Source organism: Schistocerca piceifrons, chromosome 3, assembly GCF_021461385.2.
Source record: "Schistocerca piceifrons isolate TAMUIC-IGC-003096 chromosome 3, iqSchPice1.1, whole genome shotgun sequence".
Classification (NCBI taxonomy): Eukaryota; Metazoa; Arthropoda; class Insecta; order Orthoptera; family Acrididae; genus Schistocerca; species Schistocerca piceifrons.
In genome coordinates, this window is record NC_060140.1 from 253,554,636 (window position 1) to 253,580,050 (window position 25,415).

Sequence of the window (25,415 nt, forward strand, 5' to 3'; positions counted from 1 at the left end):
TAAGCGTTACAATCTGGAACCGCGTGACCGCTGTGGTCGCAGGTTCGAATCCTGCCTCTGGCATGGATGTGTGTGATGTCCTTAGGTTGGTTAGGTTTAAGTAGTTCTAAGTCTAGGGGACTGCTGACCTCAGATGTTAAGTCCCATAGTGCTCAGAGCCATTTGAACCATTTTGAACCTGCCTCGGTGTATGTTTCGAAGAGCTGTTCGCGTAGATGTCGACTTATGGGGATACAACAGTGAACCTGGTGTAAGAAGAGACGTTATTCATACGACCAGGTGGCACGTTTCCAGTTGACTCACGATGCAATTTCGATGATCCCGTGCCCATTGTATTCGTAGCTGACGACATCTTTGGGTTAACATGGAAACGTACAAGGGGTCTTCGTGCTGCGGAGGCCCATGTTCAACAATGTGCTCTGAACCTTGTACCCCGAAACACTTGTACCTGCACGAGCATTGTACACTGTCGTCAGCTCTTACACAGATAGTCGCGTGTTTTGATTTACGGAGCGGGCAAGTCTCCGACCTCCACGATCTGTGATGAGGTGTGAACGTCTATCACCTTTTAAGGAAGAATAGGAACAAAGCAATCAGTCGCGATTCCAATGGTTCTTTTTTATCCTTGTATGACCATATTTCATCTACACTACTGGCCATTAAAACTGCTACACCAAGAAGAAATTCAGATGATAAACGGGTATTCATTGGACAAATATATTATACTAGAACTGACATGTGATTACATTTTCACGCAATTTGGGTGCATAGATCCTGAGTAATCAGTACCCAGAACAACCACTTCTGGCCGTAACAACGGCCTTGATAAACCTGGGCATTGAGTCAAACAGAGTTTGATGGGGTGTACAGGTACAGCTGCCCTTCCAATGATCGTTCACCGCCATGTCACCAAACACGGATGCGACCATCATGCTGCTGTAAACAGAACCTGGATTCATCCGAAAAAATGACGTTTTACCATTCATGCACCCAGGTTCGTCATTGAGTACACCATCGCAGGCGCTCCTGTCTGTGATGCAGCGTCAAGGGTAACCGCAGCCGTGGTCTCCGAGCTGATAGTCCATGCTGCTGCAAACGTCCTCGAACTGCTCGTGCAGATGGTTGTTGTCTTGCAAACGTCCCCATCTGTTGACTCAGGGATCGAGACGTGGCTGCACTATCCGTTACAGCCATGCGGATAAGTTAGTGATACGAGGCCGTTGGGATCCAACACGACGTTCCGTATTACCCTCCTGAACCCACCGATTCCATATTGTGCTAACAGTCATTGGATCTCGACCAACGCGAGCAGCAATATCACTATACGATAAATCGCAATCGCAATATTCTACAATCCGACCTTTATCAAAATCGGAAACGTGATGGTACTCATTTCTCCTCCTTACACGAGGCATCATACAACGTTTCACCAGGCAACGCCGATCAACTGCTGTTTGTGTATGAGAAATCGATTGGAAACTTTCCTTACGTCAGCACGTCGTAGGTGTCGCCACCGACGCCAGCCTTGTGTGAATGCTCTGAAAAGCTAATCATTTGCATATCACAGCATCTTCTTCCTGTATGTTAAATTTCGCGTCTGTAGCACGTCATCTTCGGGGTGTAGCAATTTTAATGGCCAGTAGTGTACATTTGAGTGAGTTACCATCGAACAAACACGCAGCAGTACGTGACGCCGCATGAGTTCACTAGTGTACAGGCAGAAGGAAATAGTTCCGTATGGAATCAAAGTTTGTCCAACACGTTGTGGCCTGCTTGAAGCTTCGCAGTGCTCGAACCACCTTCCATACATGCTCGAGACTGTGTCACGTGAACTGTTGATCAGCTTCACCATCTGCGAGTTGCGCCCTCCCAGGCACTGGACCATAACAATCAGCCCTTTGTTAAATTCGTGCATACCAGTGGATTTCCCCATTACAGCCAGTATCATCGCTAGAATATCTTCCCACTCGTCTCTGCTCTATAAATGTGCTTCCCTTCGGTTACCACGTGCCTGCAGCGCCTTCAGGCGAAGTAGATTCTAGCGTTGGAGAGTGGTTATAATGTTTCGCTAATCGCTGTACGATATCCTCCGCTTGTACATGTCTAGACTGGTCAGCGAAATCATGTTTGATAGCTGCGGATCGTAAAACGATAAAATCATGGCTACATTTTTGAACAGTTGAGCTGCGAATGTGAGTCCAGTGTACTAATCACTGCGTCTACAGCAGCTTGGTACTTAGTATGAAAACAATCAACTCGCACTCAGTCCGAAGAAAACGCAGGTGTGTTCACTCTATCTGAAACATAAACAAGCTGACAAGAATGGCTCTGAGCACTATGGGATTCAACATCTGAGGTCATCAGTCCCCTAGAACTTAGAATTACTTAAACCCAACTAACCTAAGGACACCACACACATCCATGCCCGAGGCAGGATTAGAACCTGCGACCGTAGCGGTCGCGCGGTTCCAGACTGAAGCGCCTAGAACCGCTCGACCACTCCGGCCGGCCCTACTCTAGGAATCAACATGGATTCCGGAAACAGCGATCGTGTGAGACCCAACTCGCTTTATTTGTTCATAATACCCAGAAAATATTAGATACAGGCTTCCAGGTAGATGCCATTTTCCTTGACTTCCGGAGGGCGTACGATACAGTTCCGCAATGTCGCCTGATAAACAAAGTAAGAGCCTACGGAATATCAGACCAGCTGTGTGGCTGGATTGAAGAGTTTTTAACAAACAGAACGCAGCATGTTGTTCTCAATGGAGAGACGTCTACAGACGTTAAAGTAACATCTGGAGTGCCACAGGGGAGTGTTATGGGATCATTGCTTTTTACAATATATATAAATGACCTAGTAGATAGTGTCGGAAGTTCCATGCCGATTTTCGCAGATGATACTGTAGTATACAGAGAAGTTGCAGCATTAGAAAATTGCAGCGAAATGCAGGAAGATCTGCAGCGGATAGGCACTTGGTGCAGGGAGTGGCAACTGACCCTTTACATAGACAAATGTAATGTATTGCGAATACATAGAAAGAAGGATCCTTTATTGTATGATTATATAATAGCGGAACAAACACTGGTAGCAGTTACTTCTGTAAAATATCTGGGAATATGCGTACGGAACGATTTGAAGTGGAATGATCATAGCCGGCCGCGGTGGTCTAGCGGTTCTAGGCGCGCAGTCCGGAACCGCGCGACTGCTACGGTCGCAGGTTCGAATCCTGCCTCGGGCATGGATGTGTGTGATGTCCTTAGGTAAGTTAGGTTTAAGTAGTTCTAAGTTCTAGGGGACTGATGACCACAGTAGTTAAGTCCCATAGTGCTCAGAGCCATTTGAACCATTTTGAATGATCATATAAAATTAATTGTTGGTAAGGCGGGTGCCAGGTTGAGATTCATTGGGAGAGTCCTTAGAAAATGTAGTCCATCAACAAAGGAGGTGGCTTACAAAACACTCGTTCGACCTATACTTGAGTATTTCTCATCAGTGTGGGATCCGTACCAGGTCGAGTTGACAGAGGAGATAGAGAAGATTCAAAGATTTCGTCACAGGGTTATTTGGTAAGCGTGATAGCGTTACGGAGATGTTTAGCAAACTCAAGTGGCAAACTCTGCAAGAGAGGCGCTCTGCATCACGGTGTAGCTTGCTGTCCCGGTTTCGAGAGGGTGCGTTTCTGGATGTGGTATCGAATATATTGCTTCCCCCTACTTATACCTCCCGAGGGCATCACGAATGTAAAATTAGAGAGATTCGAGCGCGCACGGAGGCTTTCCGGCAGTCGTTCTTCCCTCGAACCATATGCGACTGGAACAGGAAAGGGAGGTAACGACAGTGGCATGTAAAGTGTCCTCCGCCACACACCGTTGGGTGGCTTGTAGAGTATAAATGTAGATGTAGATGTAGATCTAGATGTAGACACGCCAAGTCACTTCACAAATGCTGTAAATGTGTAACGCGAAGCGGTGCTGGGAAGTGGCCGCTGCAAAGTTATGTCGCAAACTCAAGACGTAAAAAGATCAGTTTCAGAGCTAAAAGCAAACTAATTTCTTGCTATCATTGGCTACCTGAAACTATACCGTCAGCGGCTACACGAGCTGCTGCGTTACAACCTATGAGCAGTCATCGTTGGCACTTGAGTGAAGATTATAGGCGACACAGGCAGATTCCAGACGAAGAAAAAATGATTGATAGAAACCAAGTGAGGTGGTTAGTACACTGGACTCGCATTAGGGAGAACGACGGTTCAAACCTGCGTTCGGCTATTCAGATTTACGTTTTCCTGATTTTCCTATGTCGCTCCAGGCGAATGATGGGATGGTTCCTTTGAAAGGGCACCGCCGATTTCTTTCCATATCCTTGACATAACCACGGAGTTCCGGGTTCGATTCCCGGCGGGGTCAGGGATTTTCGCCTGCCTCGAGATGACTGGGTGTTTGTGCTGTCCTCATCATTTCATCATCATTCATGAAAGTGTCGAAATTGGACTGAGCAATGGTTGGGAATTTGTACGGGCGCTGATAAATGCACAGTTGAGCGCCCCACAAACCAAACATCATCATCATCATCATCATCATCATCATCATCCTTGACTCAACCCCAGCTCGTGCTCCGTCTCTAATGACCTTGATGTCGACGGAATGTTGATCCAAATCTTCCTTCCTACTTAATGATAAGTAGAGAATAAAAGCAAATAATAAAGTCAATACGATGATGAAAATGACATGGCAAAGAATTAGAATTAAAAAAATATATATTTAAACCAAGTAACTGAATAAAAATGATAATCAAACTCTTTTGAGAAGTTCAGAAGCAAAAAATTTCGAGGCAGTTGAGGAGATTTCAGCCTACGACCTCCAGAATGGCAGATTTAAACGCTATCCATAGCGTCAGAGCACAATCCTAACTGACGTATGTTTTACTGTGATCACCCAGTGGCAATGACGAACTGCAGTCTTCAAATAGCCAGTTTCACGAAATGTCGTACGAAGCTTATCTAATATAAGCTGATCTCTGTGATGGTGATAACCGCATATGTGCACTGATTCAAATGGTTCAAATGGCTCGGACCGAGCGAGGTGGCGCAGTGGTTAGCACACTGCACTCGCATTCGGGAGGACGACGGTTCAATCCCGTCTCCGGCCATCCTGATTTAGGTTTTCCGTGATTTCCCTAAATCGCTTCAGGCAAATGCCGGGATGGTTCCTTTGAAAGGGCACGGCCGATTTCCTTCCCCATCCTTCCCTCACCCGAGCTTGCGCTCCGTCTCTAATGACCCCGTTGTCGACGGGACGTTAAACACTAACCTCCTCCTCCTCCTCCTCCTTCAAATGGCTCTGAGCACTATGGGACTTAACTTCTGAGGTCATCAGTCCCCTAGAACGTAGAACTACTTAAACCTAACTAACCTATGGACATCACACACATCCATGCCCGAAGCACGATTCGAACCTGCGATCGTAGCGGTCCCGCGGTTCCAGACTGTAGCGCCTAGAACAGCTCGGCCACTCCGGCCGGCTATGTGCACTGAATCGCGTCTTGTGTGGAAGTATCCAGTAGTGTTTAGTAAGTGCCGAGCATGAAAAGGGCTTAGTTCATTAGTTTCGCTATGTGTGTCTGTGTGCTGTTTGTGGCGTGGTTATCATTTAGGATGAAATACGAAATAAAAGTGCCAGATCCATGATTCGGGATCCATATACATCAACAAAGAATACCGGACAAGAAACTGGAATTGAATTGGGCAACTGTTGTGGCAGTTTGGCAACGCAAACGGTTCGGGCGTGACGTTGCGCGCTCTGATTAGAGCAAACCAACTCCAATGCTTAAAGTGTCAGCTATCAAGTAATTTTAATCATACTTCAGATGAGAAACAGCCTAAAAACTATGTTGCTTCGATTTTCGACATTAAGTGCATGGTTCATCAAAAATTTGTCTCACAAGGTAGCACAGCTAACTAGTTTTACTACTTCAAGTGTTAAAATGATTCTATAATATGGAACAAACGGCCTGCTTTGTGATATCTAATGACTTACCACAAGGACACTCTGGTGCAAATAAAGTTGAAGGTCACGCACTTTTTCCCAAAAACAAAATGACAACATTTTCACATCCACCCTACTCGCGGAATCTGTCGCTTTTTTCTGTTCCGCGGACTGGAACAGAATATGATGACGAAACTGAAAAAATGTGGAGTAGGATAAAAGAATTTATTCAGAACTTTATGAATATTTCAATATTATAAGGGACTGGAATTGGATAGTGAGAAAATGAAGAGAAGGAAAAGTAGTAGGGAAAATGGAATGGGGGAAAGGAGCGAAAGAGGTAGAATTTTGCACAGAGCACGGTTTAATCGTAGGTAACACTTCATTTGATAATCAGTAAAGACGACTGTTGTATACGTGAAGGAGACTGTAGGCACAGGAACATTTGAGATAAATTTAACAATGGGAAGACATATTTTAAATTGTAAGACCCTTCCAGGATCAGGTGACTGTGACCCTAATTTATTAGGTAAAAATGCAATTTAAAGCTGAAATCTAAGAAAGATATTACATTAAGGAGATGTGACCCAGATAGGTTAAAACAAACAAAGATTGTCTAGAGTTTCAAAGAGAGCATTTGGCAACGACTCACTGAAATAGACGAAATACAGCAGAAGGCGAACGTGTAGTTTTTTGAGAGAGGCAGTCCTGTCAATACTGCACAGGTTGACATCAGTGTCTCAGCAGTGTCTGAAACTAAATCCATCACGGCACGCAGCAAGCAGCGTTAACTTGCAGCTCGTTGAGTATCAATATTGTCTCTTTTTGTTCTGTCACGACTTCAAAAGATAATGACAGAAGGGAACGGTCTCGGTCTCGTAATGCTAGGAAATTAGTCTTGTTCAGTGCTAACGGACGCGCGAGAGCAAGTTTCCTTACTGAGCAGCCAGTAATAAGTTCTGATGGTCGTTGGCATTGCACTGCCTGCAAATTGTAGGCTAGTATGCCTCAGGAGTACTGCCTCACTTACAGAGAAACGGGCATCGGAACTATAACCGCGGTACATACATTCATAAACTGCACCTCTGAGAAAGGTCATTAATCGCAAAAGATGGATTTTGACATAAAAATATGTGTTCACGTTACGGTCCGAGGCAAGGGCTGGCTTCCGCTTCATCTTACCTTTCACTAACTAACAGTTTTTCTTAGGAATATTATTTATAGCGAGCGATAACAATAACTTTCTTAACGGAAATATGTTTGGTATGGCTATAAATTATATTGAGGCAACAGAAAGTGTTACTCCATACATACACTAAGCGATCAGACGTTTCCGGACACCCCCAGAACATACGTTTTTCATATTAGGTGCATTGTGCTGCCACCTACTGCCAGGTACTCCATATCAGTGACCTCAGTAGTCATTAGACATCGTGAGAGAGCAGAATGGGGCGCTCCGCGGAACTCACGGACTTCCAACGTGGTCAGGTGATTGGGTGTCACTTGTGTCATACGTATGTATGCGAGATTTCCACACTCCTAAACATCCATAGGACACTGTTTCCGATGTGATAGTGAAGTGGAAACGTGAAGGGACACGTACAGCGCAAGAGCGTACAGGCCGATCTCGTCCGTTGACTGGCAGGGACCGCAGACAGTTGAAGAAGGTCGCAATGCGTAATAGACAGACATCTATCCAGACCGTTACACAGGAATTCCAAACTACATCAAGATCCACTGCGAAAACTACGACAGTTAGGCAGGAGGTGAGAAAACTTGGAGCGGCTCCTCATAAGCCACACATCACGCCGGTAAATGCCAAACGACGTCTCGGTTGATATAAGGAGAGTAAACATTGGTCGATTGAACAGTGGAAAAACGTTGTGTGGAGTGACGAATCACGGTACACAATGTAGGGACCCGATGGCAGGGTGTGGGCATGGTGAATGCCTGGTGAACGTCATATTCCAGCGTGTGTAGTGCCACCAGTAAAATTCGGAGGCAGTAGTGTTATGGTGTGGTCGTGTTTTTCATGGAGGGGACTTGCACTCCTCGTTGTTGTGCGTGGCACTATCACAGCACAGGCCTACATTGATGTTTTAAGCACCTTCTTGCTTCCCACTGTTGAAGAACAATTCGGGGATGGTGATTGTTCTTTCAACATTATCGAGCACTTGTTCATATTTCACGGCCTGTGGCTGCTGAGTGGTTACACGACGATAACCTCGCTCTAATGGTCTGGCCTGCACGGAGCCCTGACCTGAGTCCTATAGAACACCTTTGGGATGTTTTGTAATGCCGACTTCGTACCAGGCCTCACCGACCGACATCGATACCTCTCCTCAGTGCAGCACTCCGTGAAGAATGAGGTACCATTCCCGAAGAAACCTTCCAGCACTTGTTTAAACGTATGCCTGAGAGAGTGTAAGCTGTTATCAAGTCTGAGGATGGGCCAACCCCATATTTAATTCCAGCATTACCGATGTAGGGTGCCACGAACTTGTAAGTCATTTTCAGCCAGGTATCCGGATACTTTTGATCACATAGTGCGCCTCACTCGAAGTTATCAGACCGATATTCCAGCAATTCCGTGTTTTGGAGATATCTTTAAAAACAGATAGAAGCCGATCTCAGGGAAGATTAGTTTAGTTCTGGAGAAGTGTATGATCACCCACGGCAACACTGAGTCTATAGGTTGAAAGAATACAAATGTAATGCCCTTCATAAGAAACTATACAGTTCCAGAGACCTTTTCAAGTCACAAAGATGTATGATGTATATATACAGCTGATGTCCCGAATGCAAATTTTTACCAAGGCCAGGATTCGAACCTGAGTCTCCAGCTCTCTAGGCAGATGTATTAACCACTATGCCAACCTAGCACAGGGGCTTTGTGCAACTGCGCGGACTGCCCTAGCACACATTCCTCCTCAGTCCAAACGAGGAGGAGGCGTGCCAGAATAGTCTGTGTAGTTCTGCAAAGCCACTGAGCCAGAATGGCGTACTGGTTAGTGCGTCTGCGTAGCGAGCAGGGGACCTAGATTCGAACCCTGGTCGTGGTACAAATTTTCATTTGTTGCTTCAGTCTGCATATATACATCAAAAAACTATTTTTATCGCATTTGTAGGTTTAGAGAAAGTTTTTGACTCTGTCGACTGGAACGTAATCACTGAAATTCTGATGAAAAAAAATTTGGACATTTGTGGTAAATTCGTATGGGACCAAACTGCTGAGGTCATCGGAACACAACACACACCCATGCACGAGGGAAGACTCGAATCTCCGACGGGGGGTTGGGGGGAGGGGGGAGGGAGCCGCGTGAACCGTGGCAAGGCGCCTCAGACCGTTGAGGTACCTCACGGCGAAATTCTGAAGACAGCAGCGATAAAATAACAGGTTATCTGTTACTTGAACAGAAACCAGACTGCAGTTATAACACTCGTGGAACATGAAATGGAAGCAATACTTGAGAATGGATTGACCTAAGATTGTAGAATATGCTATACGTCATTGAACTTGTATGTTAAAAAAGCAGTAAAGGAAACAGAAAATTTTTGGAAAGGGAATTTAAATTCAAGAAGAACAAATTAATGTTTTTATGTTTGTTTATGATGTTATTCTGTCAGAAACGGCAAAGGACTTGGAAGAGTAGTTGAACAGAATGGAAGCTGTTTTGAAAAAAAACGTTAGAAGATGAACATGAACGAAAGTAAAATGAAAGATAATGGAATGTAGTTAAATTAAATCAGGTGATACTAAGGGAATTCAATTAGATAATGAGTCACTAAAAGTAGTAGATGAGTTTTGGCATTTGGTCAGAAAATTAACATGAGGGCTTAAGTTCAGAGGGAATAAAATGCAGACTGGCAATGAGAAGAATAGCATTACCAGCAAAGAGAAATTTGTTACTATTGAACACAAATTTAAGAATTAGGAAGTCTTTTCTCAAGGTATTTGTCTGCACAGGGAACATGGATGATAAATAGTTCAGAAAAGAGAGAGTACAACTATTGATACGTTGTGTTATAGAAGAATGCTGAAGATTAAATGGGTTGATTGAGTAAAAAATGAGGCGGTACTGAATAAAATAGGAGGGGAAAAAAGATTATGGAACAACCTGGTTAAAAGAAGCGTACGTTGACAGGACACACGCTTATGCATCAAGGAATCGTCAGTTTGGTAAGTATGGCTTATAACTATTGTGTAGGAAGACGACAGCTTGAATACAGTGAGAAGTTTCAAATGGATTGGGGGGGGGGGGGGGGGGAAACAAGATGTGAGCGTATTTTCTGTATAGGAAGAACCCATTCAGACAGACGCAAAATGGTGGTGTTATGTACAATATGGCTATTGGGTGTGTCTTGTGTTAATGGAACTCTTCAGGTGGAGACTGAAAGGATCTGATCGATCCTGAGCCTGCGAGATTCATACGTATTTTATAGTTTGCAGCTTGTCCTTTTTCTGCGAGAATCACTGCGGGAGACAAAGGAGCGTGAGGAGAAAAAGACAAGTGGGGACTATAATTAGCGGTAGCGGTGGCTGGCGGTGGGTTTAACGAGAGGCCGCTAGGAGCGCTGCGCGCGCCGTAAAAGATCGGCGGCAGCGGCGGCGGTCGTGTTAATGCGTCGCGCAGGAATTAGCCGACCTCCCTGTCTTGCGTTAAATAAACAAACAGCAGATGGCCCGAAAATTTACAACAGTCATTAGCGGCTTCTTCTCTCGCGTAATGCGAGAGCAATTACCGGGTGGCCCGACGCTTCTGCCGGCTAGGCGCAGGCTGTCTCGCTCAAATTGCAATAAGAGGGACTCCTGCTCTGGTGATGAGCACACATCGTATTCGGCCTACAACCTTTTATTGACGGAAACCAATCTATACTTTGACCATTTTTCAGACCGACTGATTTTCTCTGATCTCAATGACCACAAAGTACCAGAACGTCCCGCAAACGCTTTCCTTGTGGAAAACAACGAGACTCCACTTGACCTCGGATGACAATACATTGCAACGTGTCATTTTCTGGCCACGCCTTTGTGCTCGACTTGTTCGAGATTCTGGTTTCCGGTGTCCAGCGAGGATAAATGGGCCGTTTGAATGGGTTGGACTCGATGAGGCTGGCTTATGGGCTTGAGACTTTCCCATGCCGTCTCAAAGTCTTGGCAAGAAGCAGCGTTTTTGGAGAGTAGCGCGAATAATGGGGGAAGGGAAAACTCAAATGCCAATCAGATCTCAATGTGAAATAATTCCGTGGAGCGAAAGATCTGCATGTTAAGATAATTTCGTGGAGTGCTTTAGAGCTCACGAAAAATTAGGAATCAGATGGCAGCCCTCGCGAAATGGTGGGAATCTTGGACTCTGTGAGGCTGAGCTGAGGTTTGAAAAATGTTGCGATTTACCATGAATAGAAATTGCAGAAGTGGCCATCCCCACAGTTTGTATCTTTGGCACCAAAAAATAACAGTTTTTCGAGATTTTCACAAGAACCAACAATGAATAATTGTGCTTTGTAAGCAGTCTAAGGCCCAATGTAGACCATACCTCATGTAAAGGAACCAATCGATTTGTCTGGCGCGGAGGAAGTGTGCAACGTTTAAATTTTCACCCTGCACTGCAGGGTAGCTGCCGGCCACTATGGCCGAGCGGTTCTAGGCGCTTCAGTCTGGAACCGCGCTGCTGCTACGGTCGCAGGTTCGGATCCTGCCTCGGGAATGGATGTGTGTGATGTCCATAGGTTAGTTAGGTTTAAATGGTTCTAAGTCTAGGGGACTGATGACCTCAAATGTTAAGCCCCATAGTGCTCAGAGCCATTTGAACCACTTGCAGGATAGCTACAGTATGCCCCCTTCCGATAGGCATAAAACTGGCCAATAGACCAAGGACTGTTGAAAACACTTGCCGCTTTATCTCTTTGATCACTAGAACCCGAGGTATGAACGCCTGAAAAATTGCATTTTTGCTCGCGGCTTTTGGAACATGTTGTTACCATGCAGTCACTCTCGTGCACAAAACCTTTTTCTTTCTTACTTTTATTTTTTATTTTTATTTATTTTTTGTGATACACATAAAAACGTGTAAAACACTCTAAAGTTGGAATAACGTGATTCCTTTTTCGTTGCTGATCGATACAAAGAGCCATAACCAACAAAACAACAAGCGCAAATAGTAGCCGAAAACAAGTAACAAGTGTCTCCGTACGAAGCAAGGTATCGCTTACGGAACTGTTGCCCAACACAGTCCAGTGTGGATCTTCTCATGATTTTTTTTTTCATACATCTTCGTATCCCTTCCGCCTCCCCTCCCCCCAAAAATACAGTTTTAATAACTTCCACGGCTTTCTTCTTATTCTCCTTCTTTTATTATTCTTCTCCCCTCCCGTACTTCGTCCTGCCTCGACTCCTGTTTCGCACTTCCTCATTTTTTTGCCTACCTCAAATATGCGAACCACGTGACAGCGCCTAGGGTACGCGCCCTAGTTACACCCTAGTTACACCACTGAGCACAGTAATGAATCTGAATTGTCAACGTGTACCAAACACAATCTAACATGAATCCAATATTGTAGAACTAGTATACCATAGAAGGAGAGAATTAACCGCACATCAGTACGAATGGATTGCAATTGTCTGAAACCATAGGTAAAAATATGGCGAAGTGTACTATCAGACCTTCCTCGGAGGTCTGTGCCAACAGCGAAGTTCACTGCCACACTCTAAACTATTATATGTGCTGACACCGTACAGAAATAAACCAAAATGTACTACCCACTACCCACGGGAACACTGTTTGCCATCAATTACGGTCGCGGTGTTCACAAGAACTTCCAGATTCGGCCATGGATAAATCAAAACGTGTCGCCTGTTCGGGTGGATCACGTCTCCTGTTACATCAGATTGACGAATATGCAGACATCCTGGCGAATCGTTGCTCTAAATACGCACCGCGTCACGAACGCAGATCGGTGGGGGAGTATTATTCTATGGCGGACATTCCCCTGGGCTTCTACAGGACCTGTGGTAGTGATCAAAGCCATCAGACAGCTGTGGACTAAGTGATCTGATTAGGGTCAACAGTCCCCGTCTTACATTGCATCAGGGTTTTGCACATAGAGTAACTTTTTTACATCATAAATTTCTAAGAAATAACACTTTTAATATGACAAATCGTATTACAATGATTTGAGTGACTACAGAGACAATGTAAGTAAAGTAAATAACAAAAAATGGTTCAAATGGCGTTATCAAATACGGCGGTTTTCTCTGCATAGTTGCTAATTTTTTTCTGATTGACAGCCATATATTATTTGCATTTCCACAGACTAATTGATGTTCATCTGTGTCAATCAGGTTGCAAGTGGTACACAAAGGGGAATTAGCCAGATGAATGGAATGTAGTCTGGAGTTCGTTGGAAATTTCCTATTCACAAAATAGTACCACAACGACCGCACTTTTGTTGGTAAATGCGGGTGGTGTATATTCCTCCAGATATCATGCCAAGAGTGACCGACGTATTTTTGTTCTATGATGTTCTTGGTCTGAAAGTTCATTAAGTTTTGGTATATTTTCTTGACTTTGAGGACATCTTTCTCGGGTGTTCCCAGTCTACTGCAGCTATATTCTACGAAGAAATGTTTTAGGTAGCAAAGTTCATTTGGGATGTGGTGAACGGCTATTGGGGCGTCCTGACTGGCCGGCGCTATTTCATTTAACAGAAATGCGGTAACACTTTTAACTGACCGCTTCCACAGTTTATATGTTTTACAGACGTACAATGCTTGTGCTTTATTGTACACGTCCGTGAGATTCAATCCACCGTTGTCAGTCGGTAGAGTCAACGTTTGGTACTTGACTTTGAAGATGTGGCCGCGACTGACGAAGTGGCCAAAAGCAGCCAAAATCCTGTTCGCCACTTCCCTCGGCATTGGCAGGGCTTGCGCCACGTAATTTAATACAGAGGATAAATAGATGTTGACAAGAGCCACTCTTTGTGTCTCATCAAGAGTACGGAGATTGTGCTGACGTATACAAGCACGGATGGTGTTGAGGATTCTTCTATAATTAACTGCGATGGTCTGCCGAATATTCCTTGTGTACTCCACCCCAAGACACGTCATGGTGACAATTTCCTTTATTGGTCCATTCAGCTACCGGGGGCGGACAGGTCGTAAGTGTCATACAGTAAGCTTAGGCATTTGAGAACATAACGCCATCAAAATATTAGTCAATTTTTTATTGCATCTTAAAGTTATTCTCGGCTAAATATCTCAACTTACGAGCCCAATTCTCGTCACCTGCGGGAGGTTTTAATTTTCTGCTTTGATATGAAGAAATCTGCGGCTGAGGTTCATAAAAAGCTGGGTAAGACCTATAACGAGATGCCTGTTAGAACTTTGCAGAAAATGGTTTGCATGCTTCAAAAACGGTGATTTTGACGTCGAAGACCGGCATGGTTGTGAAAGAGAGAAAGCTCTCGATGCTACTGCAACCGACGGGAACAATCACAGGAGATCGTTATCGAAAGCAATTTATGTGTTTCAGCCGATCATTGACAGACAAGCGGCCACAATACAGCGATAGGCATGAAAAGGTCATTTTGTAGCATGACAGTGCTCGACCCCATGTCGCAAAACATACCTGGAAACGTTGAAAGGTGAAGTCCTACCCCACCCGCCGTATTTCTCAGACATTGTTCCCTTTGACTACCAACTTTTTAGTTCAATGGCACACGACCTGGCTGCCCAGCGCTTCCTGTCATATGAACAATTGCAAAATGGGATCGATGGATGGATCTTCTCGAAAGACGCCCAGTTCTTCCACCACGGGATTCGTATACTGCCCGAAAGATGGGAGAAAGTAGTGGCCAGCGATGGCCAGTACTTTGAAAAGTAAATTTTTTGGAAGATGCTTACAATAAAGCCTCAAACTTTGAGAAAAAACGGCGGAAGCAAAGTTGTAGCCCCAGTAGTAAAGTTAATACTGTCGGTACTTCTACCACTGCTTCCAGTAATGATAATAATAATAATAGTAATAATAATATTAATAATAAAACATCACGTTCCCACATACAAGTATGCTCCACAAAATGTACTGGAGAATGATGAACACAAATTATACTGCAACAGAACCATTGTAACAGATAAAACAACACCACATAACTAACCTGACATCATACTCACCAATAAAAAGAAGAAATTAACACAACTAATAGAAATATCCATACCCAATACAACAAATACACAGAGGAAAACAGGAGAAAAAATTGAAAAATACATCCAACTGGCTGAGGAAGTCAAGGACATGCGGCATCACGATAAAGTTGACATTATACCAATTACTCTATCAACTATAGGAGGCATACTACACAATATCCATCAGTACATCAACGCAATACAGCTACATCCAAACGTATATATACAACTACAGAAATCTGTAATTACTGATACATGTTCAATTGCCGAAAGTTCCCAAATGCAATGTAACATATACCGTATAGTTAAAAGGAAGTCACTTTAAACTCGCGAAATTGAAGTAAATGATTGGAATCGTTGCTTTTGCACAGGCCAGCTGCAGCATGCAAACTGTTGTCGATATTGTACCACTGTAGAAACTGAAGATGCATGTAATTTGCCAGCTGAAGATGGGTGCAAACCCGAAATGCATAGTGGCACAAATAACACGCATTAAAAAAGTGTCTGGTCGCTGTATTTTTATAGTAAAATATCATTATCCACGGCCACGGTGCTCAACAGTCTAAATAAAATGGACAAATTGTTATAGACAAGTGAAAGCTTTTCTTCTTGAGGAATGAGTTCAGCATCTTCGTATGAATTAAACGTATGATCATACTTCATAAAGATGGCACACTACATTGAATACAGCAAGGCAGGCGCTCCAGTAGTGCAGTAACTGCGCAATGCTCGCAGCGGCGGTAGTCGTGTCACCTCGGCCACCCAGGGCGCCAGCGAAACAATTGCCCGGTGGGCATGCGGCCGGCCGGATAATCCAGCGAGCACGTACCAGCGCGGCGCGGCCTGCAGTTTTCATTACCGCACGTGTCGCCTCCGGCCTGCACTTTTATTTATTACACCCGCAGCTGGAGCCGGAACGTAAAAAACTGAGTGGCACGAAACGAAAAAAAAAACGACGAAAAAAAAATACGCAACAGAGGCGGACGCGAAATTGTCCCCGCTCTTCTGGACCGGGTGGGGCGCCAGGGTGTGCTAGTCGGTACACCGTGTCTAGTTACTTATTCACAGCCAGGGAAAATTACCTGTTAAATTTGGATCATTAGCAGCAAATTCTATGTTGTTCTCCGTGGCTGTTTTTTTACCCTCCCTTTACTTCGCAATTTTTTAACAGTTGGGGCGATTTTACGGCTCAGTCTATCCCCTCTCTCCTGCCCCCCTCCCCTCCCACACTTCTCACCATTTATTCAATTTTTTAAAATAATATATTGATGAGGGGTCTTGCTGCAGTAAGGGTGTGTTTGCCGAATTTTCGAGGATTTTTTTGCGAAATAATAACGTGTAAATACGTTACTGGCCTTAATTAAAAAGTAATTATGTTACACGAAAAAATGTGATAATCGCTGGTTGGAGTGTTAATGCCTGCCACAGCGCCAGAGTAAGCGAGACTGCAGCGGTTCGGCTGAAACACTGAACGCCGATATCGTCCTCGTCTGAGACGCATTTCACAACACGAGGAAGACCAGCTCCGCCGATGCCACTGATGTCTTAGGTTTGTCTCTGGGGATTCGTACTGGACGGCTTGTGTTCGTACACCGTGTAATCGTGACACTGAGTAAAATGGTTAAGTACACTCCAGAAAACACAAAAATCTCTTTTCTGTGGAACACTCCGCTTTTCATAAATATGCCACTGCTCTACTGAAGTACATTAAAAATGAAAAATTTTTGGTTCGCGAAGCAAGACTTCTAGATCAAAAGCTACAAGACGCTCCGCGCTTAGTATTATCCTTTGTGGAAGTCCGCCTGTAATAACCTCATTGTCGACGGGACGTTAAGCCCTAACTCTCTCTTTCCGTGTGAAAGTATGAGAACGTTTTTTTAAATGGTTGAGAATCGTGTAACTGAGGCGGAGTGCGGATCTAGGCACTTCAGTCCGGAACCACGCGGTTGCTACAGTCGCAGGTTCGAATCCTGTCTCCGGCATGGATGTGTGTGATGTCCTTAGGTTAGTTAGGTTTAAGTAGTTCTAAGTCTAGGGTGCTGATGACCTCAGATGTTAAGTCCCGTAGTGCTTGGAGCCATTTGAACTTTTGAGGCGGAGTGTGGGTACAAGAGCGATATTCGCCAAGCAGTATGCGCGAAACCGCCTAAAAACCACATCCAGGCTGGCCGGCACCTAAGAGCGTATCGAAATCGTTTATAATGGTGGAAGGAGAGTCAAACCTCTTTCCATTCACGAGAAATTACATGAAATATGCTAGAGATCGTCCGCGACAAAGTTGACAACTGCGGGACACACGCGCCGCTATTGCCGCCTGCTGTGCGGAGTACGGAGACATCTCGTGTTTCTCTTCTTTGTATGCAGACTACACAAACCGAAGCTGGAAATGAATGAAGAACTTAATGGAATGAAAGGACACCGGGAGTTATCAGTTCATGACACCGGTTTTTTTTTTTGTTTTTTTTTTTTTTTTTTTTTTTTTGTCAATGTTGCCTGGTTTCAGAAAACAATGTTATCAATATTACTGTATTCACGTTATGCATAATACTGAATTTATCCGCGCATTTATTTATAGCCTGTTAACTTTACAGTTGCCGTTTCAGCCGACCGCGCTGAGAACTGCTGACATGTTCTGATATTTCTTGATGCAATGATATTTGCCAATACAAGGCACTTATGGTCAATACATTTTTTCCCCTCCCATGGAAGTTGTCCACTGCCATAACTTACACATGTGTCCAACATCATTTTCTAACCGTTTTGGGTTACTGTACTGTTCACCTATCGTTGCACTCTTGAGTTGCCGCTTAACCAATTTTATACTTGATGCAACTTTGCATTTCCTGACACTCTGCTAATGGGTATAAATCCGTTATTGTTTGACTTTAACTAGTCAAATATTTTGACCAGTTTGTAGGTACCGTGACATTTTGACCCATGCAGATAGTTTCCGACTTATTAAGGTCATTAGACAGAATATGATAACACAGGATGATGTACTTAAGATCCGCATAGTCACCTCATACACTACTACACCCGGCCTTAATGCAACCTGAGAATGATTCGTAATGGTTATACGCGATACCCTTAGTCTTAGGGGTGGTATACATTTCATTTTGAGATTTATGTTCAGGCATATAGACGGCCTCCTATATTTCTCTTTTTCTTCTTTTCCTTTCATTCAATCGATTCCACTTGGATTAATTCTGCATAATTGTATAGGACTTATAATTAGGGAGATAGACATTTTTTGATATACAGAAAGTGAGAATCTTCTTTGTAACCATGACTATATTAGGCAGCTACTGGCGTTGCATTAATCCACTCAGCACAATGTGGGGTTGGCCTACATAAGGGTCCTAATGAAGTGTCTACGGTGACCAGGCGTTTGATGATTTTATAGTACGATTGCATTGGTTTACTTCGTGAATGCAATTGGGTTTTAAGACAAACTCTTTTATTCTTTTTATCGTTAATATTGCGGCAGCTGTTTGTCGTACCACACACAATACGACCTAGACCACACATAAGTAACTATGTATTCTGACATGGTTGTCACATTTTCTTGTATTTTAATTTATTTTATTGTTATTTATATTAGTTGATTATTATTAAAAAAATTCTTCCACTGTTCCACTGGACATACGAATGTATGCAGTACATCTGATGTGTTGCATGGCCTATTACAACTGTGTGTTACGGTTTTATGAATAATAACGTATACATATGTTCATATATCATGCTTTCTCGAATAAAACAGTGAAAACAATTAACAACAGCATGACATAGGCAGAAGCATATGTGCCCTAATGTTACATATAGTTTCAATGATATACAATATATCTGTTTGAGCCACTTATATAGTTAACATGATACCTACAATTGTTAACATATGTTCTATATTTTTATAATTTTATATAATAGTACATTTCTTCTACTCATTGTACAGGGGCCTGAAGATGGCATGAATGTAATGCCGAAAACTGGTAGCATATAGAAATTCATAAAATAAAATAAATTTCTACAAGACATACGGCTGTTGGTAAATCATTGCTTCAAGAAGTTCATGCCAGCCGACGTCACACGATCCATAATGGATCGACGAAGATTGTTCTGATATTGGTTGCTTTGAGTGATGCCAGACGCTTTCTTTTTCTCTCTCTCTCTCTTCCTCTTTCTGTGTATGTGAGTGTGTGTGTGTTTATGTGTGTGTGTGTGTGTGTGTGTGTGTGTGTGTGTGTGTGTGTGTGTTTCGTCAGCCATGTTACTGACATGGAAGATGTTTCTGAGGTAAGTCTGACGTCAAGTAAAGCAACAAGTGCCACGACTTCACGCTGTGCGTTACAAAGCAACAAGGCTGCGATTCTGCCGGAGAAAGCCGTGTGGTAACGCTGCCCTGTAAAAGGAGCAGCAAGGCGGACATGGCTGTGCCGTCCGACATATCACGACATGAGGCAGCGGGACTGGTTTTTGTAAAAGCAGTGAGAGCGCATGTCGGTAATGATCCGCGGTGTGTAATGTCCCGGCAAAACCTGTGACCCCCGCGCCTTTTTCTGTCCGCAGAGGACTTAGGTCGCTTCCCGAGTTCCGGCGGCGTAATCACCTCCCTGTGGATTGCTCCTTTGTTCAGCTGTCCTGCCTGCTACTCGCAACTCATGATACTCCTGATGCAGAGCAGCTCTTTTCCTCGATTACTACATCACTCCTCGACACAGAGATGGAAGGAGATTTCGTAGTGTCTCTTTTCAGCCGAAATGAGTTTAAAGACGTGGCCAGGTGCCAGTAAGACTCGTGCTCTGAGGGTTCCGTAGAAAATTAATTATTTATGTAGACAGTTCATCCGTGCGGGAATCGAGAATCTCTACGATTTTTGTCTGTTATCGACACGGTTTTTTTTTTTTTTTGTCTGATGTGATTAAAAATTAAGAATTTTCTGATTTCCTCTAATTGCTCTGTGAAACCTCTCTTCCTTACCAAGCGAAGTGGCACAGTGGTTAGCGCACTGGACTCACAGTCAGGAGGACGACGGTTCAAACCTAATTTAGGCTTTCAAATGGTTCAAATGGCTCTGAGCACTATGGGACTTAACATCTGAGGTCAGCAGTCCCCTAGACTTAGAACTACTTAAACCTAACTAACCAAAGTACATCACACACATCCATGTCCGAAACAGGATTCGAACCTGCGACCGTAGCAGCAGCGCGGTTCCGGACTGAGGCGCCTAGAACCGCTCGGCCACTGCGGCCGGCAATTTGGGCTTTCCGTGATTTCCCTAATGCCGGGGTGGTTCCTTTGAAAGGGCACCGCCATTCTTTCCGCATCCTTCTCTAACCCGATGGGACCGATGACGACGCTGTCTGGTTCCCCCCCCCCCCCCCCCCCCCCCCCCCCGCCTCCACCAAATCAACCAACCAACCTTGCCTCCTGTCAAATTTCATGATTCTAGGTCAACATGAATTGCCTTAAATGTTATTTTGTCCAAAACTGACATGGTGAGACCGTGGCTGTGTGCAATTAATGTAGGTTAATTCTTACAAAGAAGAAGACAGCAACCAGCCACTATTACTACTGCTATTTATTTACGTAAATACCATAGTTACCGGTTTCGAACTGGCAAGTTCATCATCAGACGGTTGTTCACATGATTTTCAATATACAAAAATCGAAAACGGACGATAATGTAGAGTGTATCTTGAAAATCATGTGAACAGCCGTCTGATGATGAACCTGCCAGTTCGAAACCGGTAATGGCACTATTTACCTAAATAAATAGCAGTATTAATAGTGGCTGGTTGCTGTCTTCTTCTTTGTAAGAATTAACCTACATTACCTTAAATGTTTTAATGGGTTGATTTGCGAGTGTCAAAATATGTGACATAGATGGTCGTACCTTTTGATTGCCTTAGCTTAGAAGCTTACATTTATTACGCCACAAAGGGAGTGATACACCTACCTGAAAAGAAGGGTTTTAACAGTCAGACAGAGAGATAGACAGACGGACGGAGAATAAAGCGGTCCTACAATGATTCCGTTTCCATCCCTCGACGACACTAAGAACAAAGATAGTTTTAAGACATTTAAAAAAGGACAAAATATTAATTTCGTTCTTGAAAAATACCAATTTCAGTAACGTTGTTGGTATTCAAAATTGCATAAGCCCACAGTTAACCTTTAAGCATTATTCAAGCGAACCGATGAGGGCGATTTACGTATTATCTCCTGTCTGGTCCTTGTGTTTTTCCTCCTTGCAGGTTTTCTTTCAGTGTTCATAGCACTGGAACATCTGGTCACGGTAATGGAGGGATTACAGTGGATGTAGTTAGATATTTATATCTGCTGCTTTACCTGGACCTCGGAGCTTCAAAGAGAGAGATGTAAAAGAAAGAAAGAAGAAAGCTATATCTGAGACTGCTAATAACGACTTTGGTAAATCATCTTATTCTAGTGATAAGCCATTAACCTTGTCTACACGGAATCGGGAAAGGTGCGGGTCCTGTAGGAGGTGTTTTCTTTTTGATGAAAGGACCTCACCAACAAAATATGAGAAATAATCGGTTACACAAAGACGATCATTTTTTTGTTACGAAACATATAGTCTTTAACGCATCCTTAAGTTATAATAATGAATAACTTCAACTGCACAAAAATTACGGTTCATTTTTATTAGGTTTTCTGACAGTTCTTTACATGTGAATGATTCAAAAAAATCCGCCCTGTGCCCCAGAATACGACGTCCGACATCTGTAATGAGAGGTGGACGTGGTTTCGCCTTGGCTTCGGCACGTATTGACGACACTCCTCGAACACCCGACAAGTCGTGCAGTATCCGAAATGCTCGAGCCGAGCCTCACGGCTATCACTATCTGTTCTCGATCAAACTCAGATACATCGCGCGCCTTCCCCATTCTACATACGGACAGCACGCTCACTGACATTAAATCCACCGTGCGTGTGTCTGACAAGCTGTCATTCCTCGCCAGGTGACGCTGCTATGGCCTGGACGGGTTTATATTGATAGTAGGTCGGTGATCATAATGTTCTGACTAATCCTTGTATGTTCCGTAACAAAAAAATGATCGGTTTTGTATGTTCTGCCATTCCTCAAAGTACGTTGTTGGCTTCCTGAAATACCCTGTGCGAAACATTGTGGTGCACTGAATTGGAAACACATCATTTGGAAAGCTGCTGATGGAACGAAGAAGAAACAAGGTATGCGTTGTGCAAGCACAATTAGAACAGTGAAATATAGCCTCTCCAGCGTGATAAAATTATAGTGAATGGACAAAATTCTCGAGGCAAAGACACACGAGTCGATTGTCTACTGCAGAAGCCTATATGGCGCATTTCTATCCGTACAGAATTGGTAGAAATTGGAGTCTGTCACCCCACGCCCAAATCAGCGGCGATTGGACTCAAGCACACAGCAAATCCCCACTATGATCCCGCGGATGCAAAGTGATGTCCATTATTTAAATTGTGGTCGTTTTAATTTTCGGTATAGGCGTCTGGAAACATCATTGTCTCTGCGATCCTGAACATCCACCGTAGATACTGTTGATTTTTTGAAAGCTGAATTCTTATGTAATCTCCGATATGCTAAAACTCTTACATCTGGTACCGACTTTTTTTGGCTAATGGCCATTAAAAACTACTTTAGATAACTATTACGATTTTCAAGAAGGCTTGTTTGCAGCTAAAAACCTTTGCATTCTTTCTCTGGCAGCCTGTGATGTTTGTTCTATCTATCCCTCTTTCAGTTCCTGTATATCAGTGAATCCATTAAAGCCGTCGTTCCTGATATGGTCTGAGCTGTCTCCTCAATTTAATCCAGACCGTTCAAGATCCTTTCTAACCTCACTGAACCATGTGAAATGTTTTGTGAAATAAGTTGTCTGAAAGTAAGAAATAAAAAAGATTAGAGGAATATCTGACGCCCCTTTGAATGAAGCTCGAAGTCATTTACAGCAAATGAGGAGCCAATTGAGAATTTAAAGTTCAATGACTAACTTATGAGGATAGGTCAATAAGTATCTGCAATCAATTTTTATGGTTAAAATGGCTCTGAGCACTATGGGACTTAACATCTGAGGTCATCAGTCCCCTAGACATAGAACAACTTACACCTAACTAACCTAAGGACAGCACACACGTCCATGCCCGAGGTAGGATTCGAACCTGCGACAGTAGCAGCAGGACGGTTCCAGACTGAAACGCCTAGAACCGCTCGGCCACAAAATCGATTTTTAAAATGTATTACAAGAAGAGTACACAATTTTATTGATATCACTTTTCGACATAGACGCCCGCTTTCAATATACCGGGTGATCAAAAACGCAGTATAAATTTGAAAACTTAATAAACCACGGAATAATGTAGATAAAGAGGTAAAAATTGACACACATGCTTGGAATGACATGGGGTTTTATTAGAGCCAAAAAAACACCCCATATTGCTAGACGCGTGAAAGATCTCTTGCGCGCGTCGTTTGGTGATGATCGTGTACTCAGCCGCCACTTTCGTCATGCTTGGCCTCCCAGGTCCCCAGACCTCAGTCAGTGCGATTATTGGCTTTGGGGTTACCTGAAGTTGCAAGTGTATCGTGATAAACCGACATCTCTATGGATGCTGAAAGACAACATCCGACGCCAATGCCTCACCATAACTCCGGACATGCTTTACAGTGGTGTTCACAACATTATTCCTCGACTACAGCTATTGTTGAGGAATGATGGTGGACATATTGAGCATTTCCTGTAAAGAACATCATCTTTTCTTTGTCTTACTTTGTTATGCTAATTATTGCTATTCTGATCAGATGAAGCGTCGTCTGTCGGACATTTTTTGAACGTTTGTATTTTTATGGTTCTAATAAAACCCCATGTCATTCCAAGCATGTGTTTCAATTTGTATCTCTCTATCTACATTATTCCGTGATTTATCCGGTTTTCAAATTTATACTGGCTTTTTGATCACCCGGTACTTCCTACGCCCTCTGAAAAAGAGCTTTTTGGTTTCGCAGCAAGCCGCTATGCACCACTAACTTGAGTTGTTGATCGGAGTCAAATCGACGGACTCCTCAAGCATCTTTAAGTGGGACAGACATGGCAATCCAGTGTTCATTCAAGCAAATTAGTTTTTGAATCAACAGAGATTAACGTTGCAAAATGATTATTGTAAAGGGAAAAGTGTTTCAAATTTAAAATATGTGCGATAAGAAAGTAGACAAGATATTTCTTAAATTCTTGGTGCTGTTTTTTGAATTCCTCGAATGATCTTTTCCGTAATGTGAGTCAAAATGAATTTAACCAATTGCTAGGCTTGTTTGAATCTGTCACTGCATTGCTCTCGCAAAAGACAAGTATTCAGTCGAGATAAGGAAAAATACAGTGCATTTTAGCGGAAATAGGTTATGGGAGTGCTATTTTACAGCTTCAAGGCATCTGAGAGTCGCCTAGAATTTCTTGGATTGAGGTGAAATTTTTCAAAGACCACTTTTCGTCAAATGGAACAAAACTGGGATGGGACAAGCAAAATTCGAACTTTAAAAACTTTGTGCATAACTAAGTGCCACCCTGTTTGTTCGCCCATCAAGTGATCGGGCCTTTCTGCTGTGTTGCAGGCGGCAGACGGCGGAGGAGCGCGAGGCGGAGCGGCAGGCGGCCAACCGGCTGATGATGTCGCTGCAGGCCGAGGCGCTCAGCAAGGGCATGTACCCGCCCCCACACCCGCCGCCACCCCCGCCGCCGCACCCAGGGGCGGACGCGCCCGGCGCGCTGGCGGCCGCCGCCGCGGCTGCCGCAGCCGCCTCCGTGTCCGCGGCGGGACAGCCCCCGCAGCCGCCCCCGCACCTGGCTGTCTCCACAGCGGGCGGCGCCGCCTCCACGACGGCGCTGAGCGCGCTGCAGAACCTGCAGCCCTGGGCCGGCGCAGACTACGGCGTGCACCCGCCTCCGCCGCCCCCGCTCGCCTCACCCATCTGCTAGGCCGACGACCCCGTCGAACGACTCATACTCATCCAGTGAATCTCGACAGATCGACAGTCCCCAGAAATCTCTGTCGCGCGGCCGGTGAGCGTGGCGACTGCTCTGGATACGACATCCTCACTCAGCAAGATACCCCGATGCTCCAAACGGCAATCGACGGAGAAAAATTATAGAAAACAGCCTTCGCCTATACCTGTCTCTACTATATGTTTGTGATTGAAGTTGGACTGACTCTTACGTTTTACTAGCGGGAAAGAACT

General features: G+C 44.0%; 1 protein-coding gene across 1 annotated transcript in view; it reads left to right on the forward strand.

Annotated features, from left to right (window-relative positions):
* LOC124788555 (T-cell leukemia homeobox protein 3-like) overlaps window positions 1-25,155 on the forward strand; it is a 434,467-nt gene extending 409,312 nt beyond the window's left edge. The window contains exon 4 of the mRNA XM_047255826.1: window positions 24,792-25,155. Within this exon, the coding sequence (XP_047111782.1) occupies window positions 24,792-25,155 (364 nt within the window). The remainder of the gene's footprint in view (window positions 1-24,791) is intronic.
* The last annotated feature ends 260 nt before the right edge of the window (window positions 25,156-25,415 follow it).